General features: G+C 43.5%; 1 protein-coding gene across 2 annotated transcripts in view; it reads right to left on the reverse strand.

The window, feature by feature from the left end:
• The window catches only part of TNPO3 (transportin 3), a 291077-nt gene that overhangs the window by 218036 nt on the left and 50397 nt on the right, over positions 1 to 22644 (reverse strand). For both annotated transcript variants that reach the window (XM_066634005.1, XM_066634006.1), the window contains 4 exons: positions 17803 to 17943; positions 14829 to 15004; positions 2860 to 2998; positions 2579 to 2725 (listed from right to left, as the gene is read on the reverse strand). In XM_066634005.1, the coding sequence (XP_066490102.1) occupies positions 2579 to 2725; positions 2860 to 2998; positions 14829 to 15004; positions 17803 to 17943 (603 nt within the window). The remainder of the gene's footprint in view (positions 1 to 2578; positions 2726 to 2859; positions 2999 to 14828; positions 15005 to 17802; positions 17944 to 22644) is intronic.

Raw genomic sequence — 22644 nt, forward strand, 5'->3', positions numbered from 1 at the left:
CCTCAGTAACTGTCCCTCCACTGCAGGATGCAGTGCATGTCCCATTGGTACAATTGCACCAGTGCTGGAAAATTGGATAGGACTGGGCCCCCAGTTCAGGGTAGGCAAGGCTGGGGTTCTCACATTATATAAACGGAACAGAGGAGTGCTTCAAGAGCTGCCCCCCTTTCTCCTCCCCCCTTGCAGGTAAATGTGAATAGCATTGCAATCTAAGAGAACCTAATCCTTGGCATGTCTACCCCATCCTGCAGTTTCACCATGAAACATCCTTTATTTTCCCCCCCATCAACCCCCCCCCTTTTTTAATGTCACATTAACATCCAATCTGAGGGTGAACTGAAAAGGAATGTTTGCTTATGCTTTGACTTTTTAGTTGGTTCTACTCTGTGTGTGTGTGTGTGTGTGTGTGTGTGTGTGTGTGTGTGTCCCCTAACATCTCCAGCTGGCTAACTGCAATCCTTGGCAATGTGTGTGTGTGTGGGGGGGGGGGGGGAATAGACTGCTGTCTTGAGAGACACCCAACATGTCTACTCAGAAAAAGTCCCATTATAGTCAATGGGGCTTGTTCCCTGGTAAATGTTGATAGCTTTGTAGCCTAAGAGAACCCAATACTTCGCAGGTCTACTCAGATGCAAGTCCCATTATAGTCTATGGGGCTTGCTCCAGGAAAGTGGGCACAAGATTGAAGCCTCAGTGCCTGATCCAAGGCATGCATACTCAGATACAAGCCCCATTATAGTCTTTAGTCCCAGCGAAGTGCGCGCAGAACTGCAGTCTGAGACAGCACGAGAAGAGGAGGAGCCTTTTCTCATGCAGGAGTGGGCACAACAGGCGAGTGCAGAGAGGCTCTGGAGAGGCGCTGCCTGCCCGGAACAGTGAGGTACCCTGCAGGTCTGCCAAGGTGCAGTTGGCAGTCTGCCCTGCCCTGCCAGGGCCAGAGCAGGAGCAGCAGCAAGAGGGGGCCCAGGCAGCGGGCACCCCACAGATAGATCATGCTAGAGGGCAGGGGAACGCAGGAGACTCGCAGAAAAAGCTGGTCAGAAGTCCTGGGAAACTCGGATTCCTGTTTGGTCTCTGCCACTGCCCTTCTCCACTAGTGCGACAGCTTTGGGGGGGGGCCAAGCATTCATGGCCCATTCCCTGGATCCGCACCTGATTTAGGGTGCTGAGGCACGCACAGTGGGGGAATCCCTGGGCCTTCATTGGGGTTCACCATGGGGAAGGGGTCTGGCAGGGATGCAGTGTCTGCCTAGCCATGAGCGCTCATGTGCACCCTGAAGATGGCGCTGGTCATGTGAAGGATGGGGCAGCCAAAGTGGGGCCGAGCATCCTCCTCCTCCTCCTCCTGCCCCCTCCAATGCTCTGGCAGGTGGCTCCAGTGGCCCTGCAGCCTCAACCGCGGCCGCGAGCCTGCCTTTGGGTAGCCTCTGGTCGCTGCAGGGAGGCTTGTTCTTTATGCGCCCTCAGCAAGGCAGCCATGGCCGCAGGGAGAGGCTGGAGGGTCCAGGTCGGACAGGGAGGATGTCTCCGTGCCCCTGCCTGGATGGGAAAGACAGCTCTGGAGGCCTGCAGTGTCTGGAGTGCTCGCGGGCCCACTTGCAATGCCCCAGCCATGGTGGGGAGCGAGTGGCTGTGACTGTACCTGGCGCGATATTCAAAAGGTGCCCTCCCAGCTGCAAAGGCAGATAGCTCTGAAGACACCTGCAGGCATAAGGCACTGCAACCCCTATAGAGCGCAGGGAAGGGGGAATGTGTCTTCCTTGCCTACAGGAGCAGGTAGCTCCAAATTGCAGGGATGTAGGTATCCCTCAGAGTCTAGGTTTCTCCAGTGGGGGGGAGGGGCCAGCGGGAGCTAACCCACTCTGGTTCTGCTATGCCAAAAGTGTATGCCAGACTGGAAGTCCAGGCAGCCCCTCTCCCTCAGGAACTCTGTCTCTACTGGCGTGCCTATCCTGAGAGGGAGGAGCTACCCAAAGGAGGACTAACGCAAACTTGGAGATCCCACTGGAGAGTCTACACTTACCATCTTGTTTCTGAGTATTATTACAGTCTAATCTTTTATCCAACACCATGTTAAAATCGCCCGCCATTATTACATTTCTTTTTCTCATATTTTCTAACTCCTCTAAGATTTATAAAATCTTCCTTGCTTCTCGTTTGGTGCATATACATTAATTAATATACATTCTTCCTCTCTTCCAATGCTATTTCCCTTTGATTGGCATTCAGAGATATTTTTCATCATATCCTGTCAGTTGCATTCAGCCATTGTGCCTAGTAGCCACTTACAGATCTTTACAGACTCTTTTTCTGCTCCCTTTTAAAGTTAGCTAAGACAGCAGCCATAGCCACATCTTGTGGCAGTAAATTCCAGAGAATGATTATGCACTCTGTGAAACACTTGTTTTTGACTGTCTTGAATTTCCTGGCTGTCTGTTGCACTAGATGACCGATAGTTCTTGTTATGAGAGGAGAAAAATTTATGTCAACTTCTTTGAACTCTACTCTTTGAAAAGATGATGACACACTTTGATTGGGAAGAGAAACATAAAAAGAGTAATGAGAACCACAGGCTTACATGGTCTGGATCCAACTGACAGTGCCGAGCCAGTGCATAGAGCAGCCTCTGAATGTAGGCCTTGAAGATACTGTGGATGATGGCATCATCTGTCTTGTAAAGATGCTCTCCCAGCCGGTACCAGAAGTTGAAGGAAATTTCTATCACCTGTTGCAGGTAAAAGAACTGTCACAGTTAGCAGGAGCTCTCTCAGGTCCTACAACATTCCCAGGCTCCCTCCATCTCTCCATCACCAGTGCAACATCAAACTGCAGCAAGGAATCAAGCCAGGGGCTTCCTACCTCATACTGTGGGTGGCCTGCACAGATCAAGAGTAGCTCTATCGTCCGCAGATCCCCTAGTCCCTGACCTGGAGTACAGACAATTTTATCCAGAAACGTCTCACAGAGTTCAGTAAAGATTCGGCAGTAATTCAGAACCCTGGAGAGAGGAGAAGAAAAAGAAAGCAAATGATTCAGCAGGCTGCAGCCTTTGCCATGGAAGTGCTCTTTTCAAGCAGGCATGTAAGTTTATCAAACTCCTTTCAGACCATTTTCCATCTTTTCTGCAAGAGTACTCAATACAGACAAGGGCTACAGCATAGTGGGAGAGCAGCTGCTTTGCATGCACAAAAAGATTAAAACGCTCTCAGGTACAGGACTGGGAAAAATCTGTACACATTTTGTAGAACTATTACTATTAAACAACACAATAGCAGAAGTAGCAATAATAAAATAGTGCCATCAATGTACAAGTTCATAGCACTTGACATAAAATGAAATGATTCCCCATCCTGAAAGCTTATAATCTACATACTGGAAAAGGGGGGGGGGTAGTGTTAAAGTGGGAAACAACTGAGCCAATGAAAGACCAATGAGAAGGAGGTTGCAATTGTAAGGAAAGAGACAACTGCAGAATGAACTAGCACAAAGCCTGTTATATCTGGCCTCACAGTGGCACAGAGGATTGTTCTGTGATTTGCTGTGACAGATTTGATAAACATTTTGCAGATAAAATCGTTCACGTCTGCCTCAGCTTTTATTCCACATTGACAGCGTCTGTGTAAGTACCCTGCTCAACTACTTATCCAAGAATTTGGGATTCTATTCCATTTATATAGCCTGAGGATGTTGAACATGATTCTTTCTAATGTGACACTTAAAAAATAATTTTAGCACATATGATTCATGTGGTTTCCAGCATCTCTGGAGGTTGCAGGAATTGAATTATGTGGATGCCATAGACTGAGCTCTATTTCCATTTCCTCTAATATATTAAATAAGAAATTGGTCTAATTTTAATAAACTTGGGAACAAGTCTAACAAGGACCATCAGTTATTTAACTGCTTCAAGTTACTGGGAACTAAACTGGCAGTAAAAGACAATCAATTAAAATTGTTACTTTTATTTTTTTTAAAAATGGCTTCTGCAACGTCAGTGAGGGTAATAAGTGTCAGGAAGTAACAGAAATAATGCAATAAAACTATCATTATTTTATTTGAAGTGTCATGAGAAATGTTTACCATAAAATATAAAGTTAATGAGCAAAGGTCAGAGCTTGTTTCAGCTTTAATGGGTGGGTGGAGGATTAGAATCTTTATTAAAAGAATAAACAAAGCTAAAATGGCTAAAATGGACAATTAGCCTGAAGTAACATGTAAGTGGAATAAGAACATAAATGAAAAAATATAGGTAAAATTGGATTAAATGTGGGAAAAAGAGATACTGAATTAAGGAGATAAATTTAGAAAAAGAACAAGTAAAAAATGTGAAAGAGAGAACATAAATGAAGAGGAATTACAATTGCAAAGTTGAAAGTAAATGAAAGCCACTACAAAGAAGATGAAATATCATTTAAAAATTAGAAAGAAACATAGGAAAATATTAAACAAATTAAAATATTAGATATTTAATAAAATATAAAATATTAAAGATTGAGAAGAATCTCAGAAGTGATGAAGTATAATTTTGGTAGTACATAGATTATTTTGTTACCTACTACTTTTGAAATATATGTAGTTAGGAAAAAAATATACTATACAGCATACATTATTAACTGACAATTAATAATGAATGGAATAACCTGTAGATATTTTGGTTAAATTTATTGGTGAAGGTTTAAAAAGGGCTATATCACTTAAGTATTGAACATGACACATTTATAGAAAGAAATCAAGTGGCAATATCAGCTGTTCAGGACAACTGTTTATAAGTTTCATAAACACTATGATTACGAAATTGTGATTATGATGTTCAAATTCTAGGTCACCCATGAAGCTCCCTTGGTGACTTGGGTTATCTCTCAGTCTGATTCACAGGAAGGAAGGAAGGAAGGAAGAAAGGAAGGAAGGAAGGAAGGAAGGAAGGCAAACAATAACAACTACCTCCTAACTCTAACTATCACTCACCAAAGTCTTAGCATTCCAAAATCCGATCTAGCCCATCTTGCTGCAGTCAAGTTGGGGTCACTCCTGCCAAGGTGGTCAAGGATCTCAGGCCCCCTCAGCCAGAGACAAAGTCGGCCCGAGCATAAATTACCTCCCTCATCTTTATAGGTCTCCTGACCCATCCATCAATCAGAACTCGGTGCCAGCCGAACATTCTAGGGGTGAACGTGCCACAAGCCTCCTTACCCATGGTGGAATCCCCCCTCCCATCCCGAGACACTCACAGCTGAACCCTGTTGTAAATCAAGCTGGCCTTGGAGCCCACTTGGTAGCTTGGTACGATATCAGAGGGCCCTGTGAAGCGACCTCCTCCACAGTTCTCCCAGGCTTGGTATGCACTAATTAAGGTTGGATACAGCTGGGGTCTGACACTGGGGCCTACCAGCATGGCTACAAGCAGATCTTTCTTTATTCAGATGTTACCTGGTCCTTGATTTCCCTTTTTTGTCACAGGCATCATTCCAGCCACTCACAATTTCTCTCCCTCAGCGCCCGCCTGTCCCTCCCCACACAGAGCACACCCAAGCAGCACAAGGAACTCGTGATTTCTCAACTCCATCAAACATGCCTCCTCCTCTGTAGCCTGCCCAAACTGGTGTGTTTGCCAGATGGGCGGGGCTTCTGCAGAACTCTCATGCAAGAGTATGAGAACTCTGCAGGGCCAGCCATCCCCTCACTGCTGCTGCTGCTGCAAGGAACAGTTGCATCCAACCTGTGAGGGCTCTGGCACATTTCTAGCAGGCCAAGTGTCCGTTGGAAATGGGGGCTTCCTGGGGCCAGATTGGGGGTCCCCAAGGGCTGCAAATGGCCCGCAGGCTGGGGCTTAGGCAGCCCTGCTTTACAGGATTCCTCCCTATCCTATTCCTTCTATTGTAAATATTTAACCCTGTAAACCATACACTAATTTCAGCTACATTTATATGTAATTTCATTTCAGTTATGTCTCTAGGCCCTTTTATCTCTGATACCATGGTATCAAATTGGGATATGGGTACACCACTGCATCTATCCCTTAACACATGTGCTAAGATGAATGTGCATTGTTAGTACAGTACACATATCTCTGAGGACCTGTACTAACATGGTACTTCCCTGCATTTTCTCTTTTTGGGAAAAGATCTTCTTTGAGTTGTGGTTTCCTTATGTTTAGCAAGGTCATAGCAAATGTCTCCATTTGTAATTAACTGCATAATTAATCTTTGGGGTCTCCTTGTCACAGGATGAGATGATGGCTCCTGGTTTAGATGTCTTTAAAAGGGGATTGGACAGTAATGAAGGAAAAGTTCATCATAGTTTACAAGCCAGAATGACTATATACAGTCTCTGTAGGAGGTCTGGGTGGGAGGTCTGGTCTAGAGGGTTGAGCCTCCATTTGCGTGAAGATAACATCCACAGGTCGCCAGTTCGAGGCAACGGCACCGTGCGACCTTGAAGCAGCTGACAAGCTGAGCCGAGTTATTCCATCTGCTCTTGAGTGTGGGAGGATGGAGGCCAGAATGTGAAACCAGATCAGAAAGAAATATCTGAATGTTGTGGTTCTTGAAAGAAAGAACCTTCCTTCAATTGTAAAAATCCTACGGGGATTTAAATAGCCTGCCTATGTAAACCGCCTTGAATAAAGTCTTGAATAAAGACCAAGAAAGGCGGTATATAAATACCTGTACTACTACTACTGGATCCTCCTTACACTTACTGACATTGAAGTGCATCTGCCATTTTGCTGCCCATTCTGCCAGTCTGGAGAGATCCTTCTGGAGCTCCTCACAATCACTTCTGGTCTTCACCACTCGGAAAAGTTTGGTGTCATCTGCAAACTACTACTAACCCTAACCCTAACTAATAACTTATTATTATTATTATTATTATTATTATTATTATTATTATTATTGTTGTTGTTGTTGTTGTTGTTGTTGTTGTTGTTGTTGTTGTTGTTGTTGTTCTCTGAGTTTTAGAGATAGTCTACCTCTATATACAAATGGGAAATGGTAATATGTATTGAGTACTCCTGGGGCATCTGGTGGACCACTGTGAGATACAGGAAGCAGGACTAGATGGGCCTTTGGCCTAATACAGCATTACTCTTATATTTTTATGTTCTATTCATTATTACACTATGGTGATGTGTTTTCCAGTGGTTCTTTGTTGGTGTACTTTATTTCTTCTTGTCTTTATGGGAAGGAAACATCTTTTTCATTTAGTTTTCTATGTGAACTACTTGGTGAATATTGTTTTGCTGAAACATAACATTAATAAAATAATAGAGTTCAAGATTACATAGTTCCCGGGTAGTCTCCTATTGAGGCACTGGGCAAATCCAGCCTTGTTCAGCTTTAAAGAACAGCTGCATTATATATCTTTAAAGTTAAACCATGGCAAGGCAACTTCGTATCGTCATACACCCATGACTATCAGACTTCCTTGCATCTAACTGCTTCAGAGTGTATCCCCTACACACTCTTAGTTCACACACACTATTCCTATAAAAAGTTATGTTTTACATTACTTGATAGTCACTGTACCATTTCCAACTACAGAGCTGGATTAGAGATTAAGAAAATTGCTAGTTTTGACTCCCATAATACTAAATCAAATTTAGAAATTATAAATGAAGATATTTAATCCAAAGAAATGACCACACATGCTCTAGACGTGATACCCTCTAGACTGGTTATACTCTACAATCTAAATTAATAACAATTGTTAATGACATTAACAAATGAACTTGCATTAGATGATTTCTTATGAAAAAAGATAGAAAGGATGCCATTAAATTGTGATGTGTCGTTTGGTGATGATGGCAGATCCTGATGTGGTGGGTCAAAGGCCCCTCTTCCTCTTCCAAGAACAAGAGATTCACAGGTAAGAATTCCTTTTTCTCTGTAAGAGGGAAGGGGGCATTCCTTACAACATGGAATGTGACTGAACAATACAGAAAGGGGAGGGCCCAGATCTGGCATCCTTAGGATGCAGGACTTTTCTACTGAATGATGCCTCCACTGAGGCTGCCACATCAATACAGTAGTGTTTGGTGAATGTATTGGGGGATAACCAGGTGGCTGCCTTGCAAATGTCATTGAGGGGGCAGATCCCCTTGAAAGCAGCCAGTGTGGCAGCCCCCCTAATTAAGTGGGCAGTAATCCCCACTTGCAGTTCCTTTCTTGCTATCAATATGGCTGATTTATACTTTGGAAAGCAATATTGGGGTGAGAAGCCAAGCTGCAACTTGCCCGTGCACCAAGGACACTCTCAACTGCGGCCACCAGCCTTCTCAGCATGTTAGTACTCAGGCTCCTATCTAGTCCTACCCAAAGGAACTCCAGAATGTGTCTAGGCTTGGCTTTAGCAGCAGAGATCCCTTTCTCCAGACACCACCCTCAGAATGTCTTTCATGTAGACTCATAGACCTTTCTTGTAGATGCCTTCCTGGAGGCCACGAATGTCACCAGCAATTTTTCAAAATGCACTCAGCTAGTTAGGACCTTCCAGTTAGCTTCCAGGCCATCAATTGGAACAGTTGTGGCTGTGAATGTCTTAGGGGCTGACACAGAAGGTCTGGTCTTACTGATAGTCTCCACTTCCTCCCTCAACCTAGCTTTAGGATCTCTGGGAACCAGGGGTGTCTAGGCCACTGGGGTGCTATCAGGATTATCTGTCAGCTTGGCTGGCTTTGATTTTCTTGAGGACCTACAAAATTAGCGGAATTGGGGGGGAAATGTAAAGCAGTTCATCTGGCCACTGACTCTGAATGGCGTTCACACCTTCGGCTCCCTTTCTCTTTGCTCTCGCAAAGAACCTTGGGAGGTGCATGTTGGCCTCTGACACAAAGTGGTCTAAAAGCAGGACTCCCTGATGCCTGGTGATCTCTCGGAACACATCTGGGTGTAGCTGCCATTCCATCTCTCTCAACTGCTGCCTGCTCAGCCATTTGGCTGCTATGTTTGAGGTGCTTGCCAGGTGTTCTGCCTTCAGAGATGCCAGATGTTCCTCCACCCAGAGGAACAGCAAGGTTCCTTTCTTCATGAGGCTAGTGGAGCATGTGTCCCCTGGGTGGTTTATGTATGCCCTGTCTGTCATATTGTCTGTTCTGACTAATATGTGTTTGTCCTTGACCTCCTTCTGAAAATGTAGCAGCATGAGGCAAAATGCCCTCAATTCCAGCCAATTTATGCTGCTTTTTGCCTCCTCCCTTGACCAGGTCCCTTGGGCTAAGGCACCCTCAGGATGGCCTCCCACCTGTCAGGCTTGCATCTATGGTAATGATCCTCCTTAGAGACATCTCCGTACTGACTCCTTGGGTGATCAACCACCAGACCAGATTTTGATGTAGGTACTGGGGAAAGGGGATCAGTCTGTGTACTGCTCTATCCTACGTAAGTAGGGTTGAAACAGTTTTTGAAGTAGGCGAAGCCTGAAGCATGACTAGGGAAGGCTGTCCTGGCAAAAGACCATCAGGCCTTGTAATCTGGCCATCAAGTCCACATGTGTGTTCTTCCTGGTCTGCAAGAGTGCCTGAAGCAGAGAAGCTTGTCTGTCTGGTGAAAGGAAGACCCTAAACGTCTCCCAATGCTGTTATTCAACCCCAGGTGTTCCAGATCCTGTCCTGGGATCATGGAGCTCTTCCATTGTTGACCCCTTGCCCGAAGGGTCCTGACAAACCCCACAGCATAGCCATTTATCACAGTCTGTAGAACCCAGGAGTCTGTGATGATGAACTGCCTCTGGTCTGCAAAGGCCAGGATGAGCTCTGATGGGTAAGGAGTCATCTCTGCATCTGCCGTCATGTGGGGTGCTATCTTTTCCTGCTCTGGGACTACTTGAGTGGGCTACGCTGGAGCCTTTGCCCCTGGGCAGTACGTGTTCTAGCTATACTGTCTACTTCATGTTGTATTGTCCTTGCTACGCGATCCTGAGGGACAAAAGGATTTTCTTCTTTTTGCCAGATGCAAGTACCTTTTGTTTATATTTTCTATGACAAGCTGTTCCAGTGCTTCCCCAAAAAGCTTTTCCTCTTTAAAAGACACCTTCCACAAATCTGGGCAAGAAGACCGCATCCCCATCCCATTGGGACAGCCAGATATTGTGTCTGGCCATGATGTTGGATGTCATGGCTCTGACGTTGAGCTGTGTAGCATCGAAGGAGGAGTCAGAGGCAAAGGCCGCTGTCAGGGAAATTTTCTTTAAGCAGTTCTTTGTCTTCTTGGACAACTTAGGCTCAGAAATGGCCACCTTTTCCACCCATAAAAGGCAGCCCTAGACATGATTGAATTGGAAGCTGCAGTCTGAGTACCTGAGAGGAGACTTCAATGTTTCGCTTCAGTGAGTTGTCTACCCGTCTCTCATAGCTGTCCTTGGACCCATCCTCAACCTCAGAGGGCAGAATAGCCAAGGATGAAATGGCTGCTACTGGTGCATCTACTGTAGGGACCTTCAAGCATTTCATAGCCTTGTTTAGCAGGGTATAAAATTAATTATCAACCTGAAGCTGTGCTTGGGGTGCACTGATTGTTCCCACTCACTGACTAGGACCCTCTGAAATGCTTCAGGGAAAGGCACTGTCTCTGGCTTGGCTGGTCCCTGAAGGAACAGAAGTTTTGCCTTAGGCCATGCCCCTATAGTGGGTGCTTATGCAGTTTCCAAGGTTATGCTAAGCTCCAAAGCCTTAGTCAGCATGCTGAGGAAGAGATCCACCTTTTGGGCTCCTCTTCCTCCCCATCCCCGGATAATCTCCTCTCTATCAGATGATGTAGGGATAGAGCTGAGATAATAGGACATAGGGTGGGGGTTGTTCCTTGCCCTTTGCCTTAATGGATGCCTTAGAAGCCTGTCTCTTTGAGAGGGGTAAGACTGGAGCCTCTGATTCAGAGCTGATAGAGGAAAGAATGGGTTGGCTTGCAGGGCTTAGAGATTGCTTGCAATTTGCCTTGCTGGGGGGGGGGGGGGTGTTGGTCTGCATGCCTTAACAAAGAACTCTAAGTGGCTCTGAAATGCCCATTGCCTTTTTAATCATTTCACTGAGCTTTGACTTGGATATGGTAACACTGTGCTTACTTGCCTTTGAGTCAGTCAACTACTAGGGGGAATGTTCCTTCATCTACTCACTTGAAGAGCCCCCAGCCCTCAGCATCTTCCTTTTGCTCTACAGTCAGGGGAAAAATGGTGCACATGGAGGAAAGCCTCCTGACTGATGGGCTGTGGTTCCTTGTCACACCACTGCCTAGCACGGCATGGTCACAGCTGTGGTCCAGGGCTGAACCACTACTCTGGACCCAACAAGGCTCGTATTGCAAAGGTGGCCTGCCCTGAGTGGGAAATGCGTATCCGTGCTTCCCTCTGCCTTGTGGCTCTGCTGCTCAGCCTTCTCTCTTGCTGAGGCTTCCTGGGTGTTCGCAGGATCCTAAAAGGCCTCCCGCTCTTGCCTTGCTAGCTGGTGAGGCCTGAGAAAACAACGTCCTCCCCCATTTGGGGCCCCCTGGCTTACTGGGATGGGGACATGTAAACAGGGACTGGGTAGGAAAGAAGAAGAGGAGACACGAAAGTGTTAGGAAAAAGGAGGATCAAAACGTAAGTCCTGAAGAATGTTGAGCTTGGAGAACTTAGCCAAATCTCGACCTACCTCTATGCAAGAGGAAGCTAGATTGGGGCTGTGATGCCCTCCCCTGAAAGAGGAGACCTGAACAAGTGTAACCTTGCCTTGTGTCAGGGGAGGGGCAATCCATGTTGTGATGAATGCCCCCCCTTCTTACAGACAACTGAGGGTACTTTACTTTCTCAAATTGACAGTAATGAATCTTGATTGGTAGATAATCTAGGTTCTCATATAATATAAAAAACAGGATTCAAGACTGATTTTTTTCACTTGCATATAACCATATTAGATTATACTGACTGAAGATAATGTATACGCAAAATTGAATTTACAAATGAACAAAATGTACAAAGGAGAAAACTGAGCTTCATCTAACTACAGACCTATAAACTTCCTTTATAGTGCCTCTAAATAAAATTTCTAGACTCTTTGAGAAATAAGAAGTGGGCAAAAATACAAAGTACAAGTTAGGTACAAGTTAGTTTTTAAAAAGGGAAGTCTATAAGTTATATTAGTTTTTGTATTTAAATACTTTATATGAAGTAAAAGCTGTTTATTGTATATATTGATTTGAAGACAACATTTGATAAAATCCCTAGACCTTTACTGTGGAACAAACTGGAAAAAGAAATACAGGTAGATTGTTACAGTTCCTTGTAAAAACTATCTGCTGATATACCTACCCCTCCGCAGATACTTGAAACCATGGATACTGTGTGTCCCCTGCACCCTCACAATTCTAAATTACCAGGGGAAGGGGCAAAATTCTTGCTTACATTAGGTCTCTACAAACTTAACAGCTCACAGCGACCTTCAGGTTGCCACCCAGCAGCCTCATGTCTTCTAAATAACTAGCCGGAGGTTAACAGGAAATGGACCTTAGCAGCTTCCTCTTAACCTCCAGCTAGCTTTTGTTTTTCCTTAAAGGTTAGGCTGCTGGAAGGCAGCCTTCTCCTTCAAAGAAGTTTTAGGCTGAGTTAAGTTCTTAAAGGACATAATGGACTCGCAAGGGGGGGAGCGGAGGCTTCACACCCTTCCCCCTACCACTGCAAGTCGTTTAGATCCTTTAATCTAATCTAGGATTACATCATGAGATCTTCTGCTTTAAAGAAAGCACAACCCTATGCTTGTTTACTCAAAAGTAAGGTCTGATCCTCATGTGTAACCTATGTAGTCCCAGCCCTAAGTTTATCCAATGTTCCTTACCTGTATCTGTAATAAACAAATAAAGTATTGCCAAAAAAAGAAAGAAAAAAAAAGTAAGGTCTGTTATCTTCAATGGGGTTTACTCTCAGGGAAGCATGCACAGGATTACAGCCTAAGTCTAACAGAAAGATTCCTTTAAAGGAGAAGATTCTAGTGATCCAATGCTCCCCATCCAATGCTCCCCTTAGTTCTTCTCTAAGAACTTTCCCCAGTAAAAAGGTTTTTTTTACAGCAGAGGATCTCTAGGATCTTCTGTTTTAAAGTAACCTTTCAGCAAGGAGAGGAGCTGTGTGGGTGCAGATCCCCCGCTCCCTCCTCACTCTTTAGCTTCTCTAAGAATGTTCCCTAGCAAAAAGGTCCCTTTAAAACAGAAGATCATTAGGAAGGGGGAGAGCTCAGCCAAGTCACGACCGGAAATACCATGTCCAATTCTGGAACCTACAATTTAAGAGGCATAATGAAAAACTGGAGTGGGTCTAGAAGAGAGCAACTAGGATGATGAGGGGTCTGCAAACCATGTCCTATGAAGAGAAATAGAAAGAACTGGGCCTGTACATTTTGTTGAAGACAGTTAAGATGGGACATGATAACTAACTCTAAGGTACCTGTCTGTGGGGCTGTCATGTGAAAGGTTTGTTTTTGGTTGCTTCAGGGGTAGGATAGGACAAATGGGTTTAAATTTATATAAAACAAAAGATCTTGATTATGCATTAAAATTCCCTGTAGATCTGAACTGTTTTGCAGTGACAAGATGGAAGACTCTCCATTTTGGTATTTAAGGTGTTTAAGCAGAGGCTGGATAGCTACCTATATTGTGTCTCTGGATAGCCTGCACTGGCAGGAGGTTGGACTTTACAATGTTGCAGGTCATTTTTAACTATTATGATTCTATGTACTCAACTTCGCTCAACTCAGAATTGTTGTTCCTGTGCTTCCTAGATTCTATGGTAAAACTGGAGAATTTCTTTCTTAGGTCTTTATTAAACCCTACCTATTTTTAATTCAGTAGTCACAGATATATTTGTGACTTAGTTCTCTTTGCTACTGCAGCTAAGAAGATTGGAAAAAAAGGATCTAGCAGAGATAGGGTTAGTAAATGCCTTTATAAGATCTGTTTTGTAATATCTGTTCAGTTTTATGTGTTTAGATAAGAATATAAGAAGAACCCGCCAAATTAGGCCAAAAACCTAGTCCAGCTTCTTGCATCTCACAGTGGTCCACCAAATGCTTCAGGGAGCACAAAGGACAGCAAGATATAACCTGAGTCTTGGTGCCATCCCCTGCATCTATCATGCTGAGGTAGTCTACTAAAATCAGGAGCTTGCACATACCTATCATGTAACCATAGTGACATGAAGACTTTTCTTCCAGAAGTTTGTCGAATCCCCTCTTAAAGGCATCTAGGCAAGATGCCATCATCTTGAGGCTTTTAAGAGGGGATTGCATCTCTTTATCGTAAGATGGGATTGCATATTTTTTTGCAAAAACTTTTAGTTAAGAGCAGAAGTCTCCAAACTGGAAACTGCTGTATCCAGAAAAAGCCCACCCTGTCCCAGTGGTGCTTATCATTCTACCATTTCACTCATGGGGAGAAAGCTTTTTCAAAACCCTGTATCCTGCCCCCAGGCCAGGGTTTGGTTAGCCTTGGTTTAGAGCAGGGGTCACTAAACTTTTCAGTTGAATGGCCACATCAAGTATCTGGCACAGTGTTGAGGGCAGGAAAAAAAATATATAATTTAAATAAATATATTAGAGATGGAACTTAGATGAATGAATGGGCTCAAATGTCCAGGAATTCTCCAAGCACAATCATAGCCTGAGAAATAAAGCACACACTTAAATGGACTTCCATTCTCCCACCCCACAAGCACAACTCTAGTTGTGTTTGGTCAACTAGGCCAAAGGTTCTCAGGGGATCAGAGGCTGGCTGTGAGTCAGACAGAAGCTCATCGTGGGCCGCATCTGGCCCCCAGGCCAGGGTTTGGAGACCCCTGCTTTAGAGCAATAAGAAGAATTATTGATAAATACTTACTTATCTAAGTCTTCCCGGGCTACAGCCATATGGTAGGGTGTCTCAAGTGTCAGAGCTCCCTGAAAGAGTTGTAGTGCGAGAGGAAGGCTAGTTTCCACATTCTCGATGGCATAAAGTGCGGAACAGACACAATCTGAAGCAGCTTCATGCAGATTTGATGATGTCTTTTCCTGTTGCTGTAAGGTATAAGAGTGGGGAAATTTGATTTGAATGTGGGAATCCTATCCAACTCCAGCATTTTGAACTACTGGGTAGTTACAGCAGTAACAAGCAGGCAGCAAGACAATGAGCAGTCTCATTAAACATCTAAACTGTAGCACCTGGTGTGAACCGCCATCCCTTTAGATTGACTCTGGTATGGAAGGCATTTTTCCCAAGGTAAGCCTGTAGTGAGGGTCACCACCAAAGTAGCCCCCTCTATTTGCCCCTTTGATGAGTGCCTTGCTTTGTATTTGCTTTACCTGGTGACAGCAGCACTCTGATGATACTTTATCATCTTTATGTATTTTGATGTCATTGTGAGCTGCCTTGGGGGCCCTTTGGGCAGAAAGGTGGGATATATATTGATAAACCGTGCCTTGATTTTCTACACCTACATCTTATATCTGATTTTTCATCTTTTCCTTGGATTGCTATGTAACATCTTTTTAATATAACAACCAATAGGCAGAACAGACCCAAGCAACACTCACTGCACTAGGTGAACAAAACTGAGAAGTGAAGGATGGGGGAGAGAAGTAAGGAAGAAAGGCTAACATTAGGCAATCAGGCATCATCCGCAGGACACTTAAAAAGCTAGTCCAGGAAAGCTGTTGCAGAAGATCACAATCTTCGAAAAGAGTATTTTAAAAAAATTACTGACAAATAGGAGAAAGGAAGCAACAACAGTTTTAAAATGTACCCAAGATCATATAGAAAAGGGAGTAAAGCAACTTATATGAAAGAACTAATTAGTATAGATTTAGTGAAAACAAAACAGCTTTCACGCAACTGATAAGAAGACTTGTGGTGGCAGACATTTTCATGAGCTATAACTCACTCAGGTATTGTGAAACAGTCAGTAGTAGATGTACTCACAAAGCATAGAAGGAAAGAAGTTTTTCACAACAAAGAAACTCATCCCCTAAGCTTAGACAAAAACACACACATATCAAAGCACTTCTGGATATATATCAAGCAACATAGCAGATCACTTCATCCATCTTAGACATTAATGCTTTCAAAATAGGCTTTTCTGCTTCTATAAATTTCTTAAAAATTGGATGATGTAATTAGGAGGTCTGGTCTAGAGCCTCCATTTGCCTGAAGATCCGCAGGTTGGCAGTTCGAGGCCACCGGCACCGTGCGACCTTGAAGCAGCTGACAAGCTGAGCTGAGTTATTCCATCTGCTCTGAGCGTGGGAGGATGGAGGCCAGAATGTTGTGACCAGATCAGAAAGAAACATCTGAATGTTGTGGTTTCTTGAAAGACAGAACCTTCTTTCAATACCTACGGGGATTTAATTAGCCTGCCTATGTAAACTGCCTTGAATAAAGTCTGAGGAGAAATCTGAGGACCAAGAAAGGTGGTACAGAAATACCTGTATTATTATTATTATTATTATTATTATTATTATTATTATTATTATTAAGTGTTATGATCCCAGAGGGATTACCCTACAACAATTATATACTCTCAAAACTTCAAGGTAGATTTAGAACACCATATGATTTAGTTAACATTAACTTAACATCACTTAACATTTAAAAAAAACTAAGATTATGGCATCCGGTCACATCACTTCATGGCAAATAAAAGGGGAAGAAATGGAACCCATGACAGATTTATTTAGATCTTGGGCTCCAAGTTCACTGCAAATGGCAGCTGCAACCATGAAATTAAAAGATGTCGGCTTCTTGGGAGGAAGACTATGGAAAGCCTAGACAACTTAATTAAAAGTCGAGACATCATCTTGCCGACAAAAGTCTGTATAGTCAAAGCTATCAATGTATGGCTGTGGGAACTGGAGAATAAGGAAAGTTGAGCGCTGAAGAATAGATGCTTTCAAATAAAGGTGTTGGAGAAAACTTCTGAGAGTCCCTGGACTGCAAGAAGATCAAATCATTCAATCCTACAGGAAATCAATTCTGACTATTCATTGGAAGGACAGATATTGAAACTGAAGCTCAAATGCTTTGGCCATTTCAAGAGAAGAGAACTCTCATGAGTCCTGGCGCTGGGAAAAATTTATGGCAAAAGGAGAAGGGGACAGACAGGAGAGGATGTGATGGTTAGACAGAGTCACCAAAGCAATGAACATGAATTTGGTCAAACTCTGGAAGTTACTGGAAATCAGGAAGGCCTGGCATGCAGTAGTCCATGGGGTCACAAAGAGTTGGACACGACTTAATAACCGAACACACAGACATGATTTATTTTGACTCCCTCGGTTTGTGGTCTAAAGATGAAAGATTTATTAGAAGGAAAGGTTTCCCTCTACAAAATATGTTGAACTTTTCCTCTCCATATCTCATACAACACTTGCACCTTCTGACACCAAAAAAACCAAGAACAGAATATAATTGATATGGAAACATGTCTAAGAAATGAGATAAGGGATAGCTCAGTTAGCGATTTTGCTTATGCTCCAAATCTGTGGTGGCCAGTGATGAGAAGAATTCAATTTTCCAGATCAGATTGGCAGAGAGTAAACTGCAGTGGATGATCTGATTTTGAAGCTGCTTCTCCTACTTTCTATTTCAATAAGAAGTCAGAAAAGCAAAAATACAAACCAAACCATATGCTTGTTTCCACATTTTCATTCACTGACTCAACATATCATACAGCATTTAGTCCTACTTGGCTCAAACCTGCTGAAAGCAGGTCTGTGCAGCAACAGATGGTGCTATTTTCTCCCCACTATCATGACTTCCTAGCACAGTGCCACTATCTTGCTTAATGAAATGTAGAGATCTGAAATCCCAGAAAACGCACCAGAACCTCAAACAGCAGCGACAATAACTTGCTGTTGGCCATGAAGGTGCTGTCCAGGACCCCCAGGTTGAACCAGCTGCCCAAGCAGCTAAAAATTTTAATGATCATCTTCTCATCTCCAGTCTTCTCCACGCAAGTCACCTGCAAAGAAGAAACGAGGTATAAAGTTTAAAAGAAAGTAGAGAGTACAGAGTTTGGTTTCTTAAGCAATGTGATCTGTAAGTAAAAGGAAATGCTTCTGCAACATTTTTATAGATCAGTGGTTCTCACACATCTAGCATTGGAACCCACTTCTTTAGAATGTGAATCTGTCAAAAAGTGATGTCATGTCCAGAAGTGACATCATCAAGCAGGAAATTTTTAACAATCTGAGGCTGCAATCCTACCCAGGCGTTAAGTCCCATTTACTGTCATTGTTCAAAGAATATACATAGTACTTTGTTAAAAGTACAGGTCTGAAATATTTCCCCAAATGTAGTCACATACCATGGTAGCATCAAGTCTAATATATTAAAAATTAAATATTGAAATGAATGGGCACCCACCTGAAATAGGCTCGCGACCCACTTAGTGGGTCGACCCACAGTTTGAGAAACACTGTTATAGATAATACATAATCAACAGGGCAAAACATAAAGCTAGATGAGAGTAATCCACCCTTTTCTTTTTAAAAAATAGCTTTCAGATCCAAATTTTAGTACAATTCATATTCGCAGAAGACATATCTATTGAACATGTGTATATTTTCCTCTCAGAACTTAGCAATTGTAATTGCAGTCTGAACCCAAGCACTTGAAGCTGAACTTCCTTGCAGAAAGCAAGATATATAAGTAGGGCCGATACTTCTCCAGAAAATATCTTGCGCATAGGGGTTTTATTTTGTACCTGCCTGTCCAATTACAAGGTGAAGTTAACCTTTTGCTGACAGGGCATGACTCTGATTTTGAATCAGTGAAAACCAGATGCTTGAACATGAATCCAGAATTTACTACAGCAGGCTTCTGTATCCATGGATCCGGTATCTACCATTTCTTTTATCCGTAGGTCTACAGAGGCATCCAATACGCCTCCCCCATGCCCATTAAGACTGTTTAGATCAGGAGTGTCAAACTTGATTCATACCAAGGGTCGACCAGCAATCATGATGTCTACCGAGGGCCAGAAGTGATGTCAATAAGCAGGAAGTGATGTCATTAAACAAGAAAAAGTGCTTATGAACAAAAAATAAGCACTTTTTCTCAATTAGGAATTGAATGTGCACTCTCATCAAAGTGCTGCATCATTGCCACTGAGCTGCATGAAATCCTCTGTCTCTGCTGGAGAGAAGGTGGAGTACCTCAGGACATGAGGGATCCAAATACTGTCACACTGTACAAGACCAAAGGCAACAGGGGTGACTGTAACAACTACCGTGGCATCTCTCTACTTAGCGTTGTAGGAAAGTTGTTTGCCTGAGTTGCACTAAAGAGGCTCCAGGTACTTGCAGAGAGCGTTTATCCAGAATCACAGTGCGAATTCCAAGCCAACAGGTCCACCACTGATATGGTATTCTCCCTTAGACAGCTGCAGGAGAAATGCAGGGAAAAATGACAGCCACTCTTTATAGCCTTCATAGATCTCACGAAGGCTTTCGACCTGGTCAGCAGGGATGGCCTCTTCAAGATTCTCCCCAAGATTGGATGTCCACCCAGGCTCCTCAGCATCATCAGATCTTTCCACGAGGACATGAAGGGCACGTCTTTCATGGCTCCACATCAGACCCCTTTGACATCCGAAGCGGAGTGAAGCAGGGCTGTGTTCTTGCACCAACCTTATTTGGGATTTTCTTCGCTGTTCTGCTGAAGCATGCCTTCGGAACTGCAACAGAAGGCATCTATCTCCAGACCAGGTCAGACGGAAAGCTCTTCAACCTCTCCAGACTGAGAGCAAAATCCAAAGTCCAGCTGAAATGTCTGCGTGACATTCTCTTTGCCAACAATGCAGCTTTGCCAAAGATCTTCCACAGCTCATGAATTGTTTTAGCAGGGCCTGAAGAAAACACAGATCATGGTTCAGGATGTGGACTCACCTCCCTGCATTGTTTCCTGAGTACACTTCTATACTGCAGTGAGTCATGGACTCTTTTGCACACGACAGGAGAGGAAACTGAACGCTTTCCACATGCGCTGCCTCTGACGCATTCTTGGTATCACCTGACAGGAGAAAGTTGCAAAGAACACGGTTCTGGAACGGGCTGGAATCCCTAGCATGTATGCACTGCTGAAACAGGGAAACCTGCATTGGCTTGGTCATGTCATGAGAATGGGCCCTCCCAAAGGCCCTCCTCTATGGAGAACTTGTGCTGGGAAACCGCCCTACAGGTAGACCACAGCTGTGATACAAGGATATCTGCAAGAGGGATCTGAAGGCCTTAGGATTCAACCTCAACAGATGGGAAACTTTGGCTTCTGAGCGTCCCGCTTGGAGGCAGGCTGTGCAGCATGGCCTCTCCCAGATTGAAGAGACACTTGCCCAACAGTCTGAGGCAAAGAAGGAAGGCCCACAGCCAGGGAGACAGACCAGGGACAGACTGCACTTGCTCCCAGTGTGGAAGGGATTGTCACTCCCGAATTGGCCTTTACAGCCACACTAGACGCTGTTCCAGAACCACCATTCAGAGTGCAATACCAGAGTCTTCCAAGACTGAAGGTTGCCAACATGGGTTACAAATAAAACGAGTGAGGAACTTTGTGATACAATTATATAAAAAATGTGGCTCTATGAGACCATTAACAGAATTTGAACAATATTGTATGGAAGAAAATAAGAATAATAGAAAAGGATTAACTTCAGTTAATATATAAATGTATTATTGAGAGCAAATATAGAAAAGGTAAGGGAGTTAAAATAATTTGGGGGGGAAATTGAATATTGATATACTAGAGGAAGTATGGATGAGAAAATGGATCAAATACTCCTATAAATCAATATCTGCTAGAATGAAAGAAGTGATTTTAAAGGTAGTTCACAGATGGCATTTGTACCCCACAAAATTACATAAAGTTAATAGAGTTATCTCAGATATATATTGGAGAAACTGCAAAGGGAAGGGGACATTGGAATGTATGTGGATTTTTTGCCCTAAAATAGAAAAAATATTGGGCATGATATAATTGAATGGATTGGAACTTTGATTAATCAAAAAGTAATTGGAAATGAAACATTATTTTCATTATTCACAAGGGGAAATGGGAAATTAAATAAAGAGTTAATTGCAAATCTCATTGTGAGGAGTGAAATTGTAAAAAGCTGGAGATGTGCTGAAGATCTTTCATTGCAGAGATTTTTGAACAGGACCTAGCAGTTACTATTGATGGAGAAACTGATTAATAAGGCCAAAATGTATAGGGGGGGAAATGGGACATGATCCATTTGTGAAAATTTGGCAGCCTTTGCAGTACTGAGTTGAATGAGAAGGAAAATGATATAGGAGGGAATCTGGATTGTTGGATTTTTTAAGATGGAAATTGGTAAGAGAATAATGCAAAAGAAAAGGGGGGAGAGCTATGTATATGTGAGGTGATCTCTTTGTGTTCAATAGTTTTTTTCTTTCTTTGAGTTCTTTTGGTTGTGCTTATTTGGATAGAAAGCAATTGTCTGCAGTTATTGGCGATTCTGTAATTTTTTATGCTGTTCCTTTTGTTTATCACATTATTCTATGTCAAATAGAAAAATTAAATTATAAAGTTCTCTGTGTTAATTGATACAGGACAGGAATCTTTCTGTTTACAGGACAGGACCTTTCTCTGAGTTATAAAGAATTATCTGTATAATTAAACTTTTATAATAAGACATTATAATAATGTACATGAATGCCTCCAGTTCATGCTCAGAGATTGTAATGCAGGGAGGTGAGTCCACATCCTGAACCATGACCTGTGTTTTCTTCAGGCTGATTGTCAGTCCAAAATCTTGGCAGGCCTTGCTAAAACGATCCATGAGCTGCTGGAGATCTTTGGCAGAGTGGGTAGTGACAGCTGCATCGTCGGCAAAGAGGAAGTCACGCAGACATTTCAGCTGGACTTTGGATTTTGCTCTCAGTCTGGAGAGGTTGAAGAGCTTTCCGTCTGATCTGGTCCGGAGATAGATGCCTTCTGTTGCAGTTCCAAAGGCCTGGTTCAGCAGGACAGCGAAGAAAATCCCAAACAAGGTTGGTGCAAGAACACAGCCCTGCTTCACTCCGCTTCGGATGTCAAAAGGGTCTGATGTGGAGCCATCGAAGACAACAGTGCCCTTCATGTCCTTGTGGAAAGTTCTGATGATGCTGAGGAGCCTGGGTCCATGACTTTGTGTACCTTGGCTCCACGATCTCCGACACTCATTCTCTCGATACCGAGCTAAACAAGCGCATCGGTAAAGCAGCTACCACGTTTTCCAGACTCACAATGAGAGTCTGGTCCAACAAGAAGCTGATGGAACATACCAAGATCCAGGTCTACAGAGCTTGCGTCCTGAGTACACTTCTGTACTGCAGCGAGTCATGGACTCTTCGCTCACAACAGGAGAGGAAACTGAGCGCTTTCCACATGCGCTGCCTCCGACGCATCCTCGGCATCACCTGGCAGGACAAAGTTCCAAACAACACAGTCCTGGAACGTGCTGGAATCCCTAGCATGTATTCACTGCTGAAACAGAGACGCCTGCGTTGGCTTGGTCATGTCGTGAGAATGGATGATGGCCGGATCCCAAAGGATCTCCTCTATGGAGAACTCGTGCAAGGAAAGCGCCCTACAGGTAGACCACAGCTGCGATACAAGGACATCTGCAAGAGGGATCTGAAGGCCTTAGGGATGGACCTCAACA

Source organism: Tiliqua scincoides, chromosome 7 (assembly GCF_035046505.1).
Source record: "Tiliqua scincoides isolate rTilSci1 chromosome 7, rTilSci1.hap2, whole genome shotgun sequence".
NCBI classification, from domain to species: Eukaryota; Metazoa; Chordata; class Lepidosauria; order Squamata; family Scincidae; genus Tiliqua; species Tiliqua scincoides.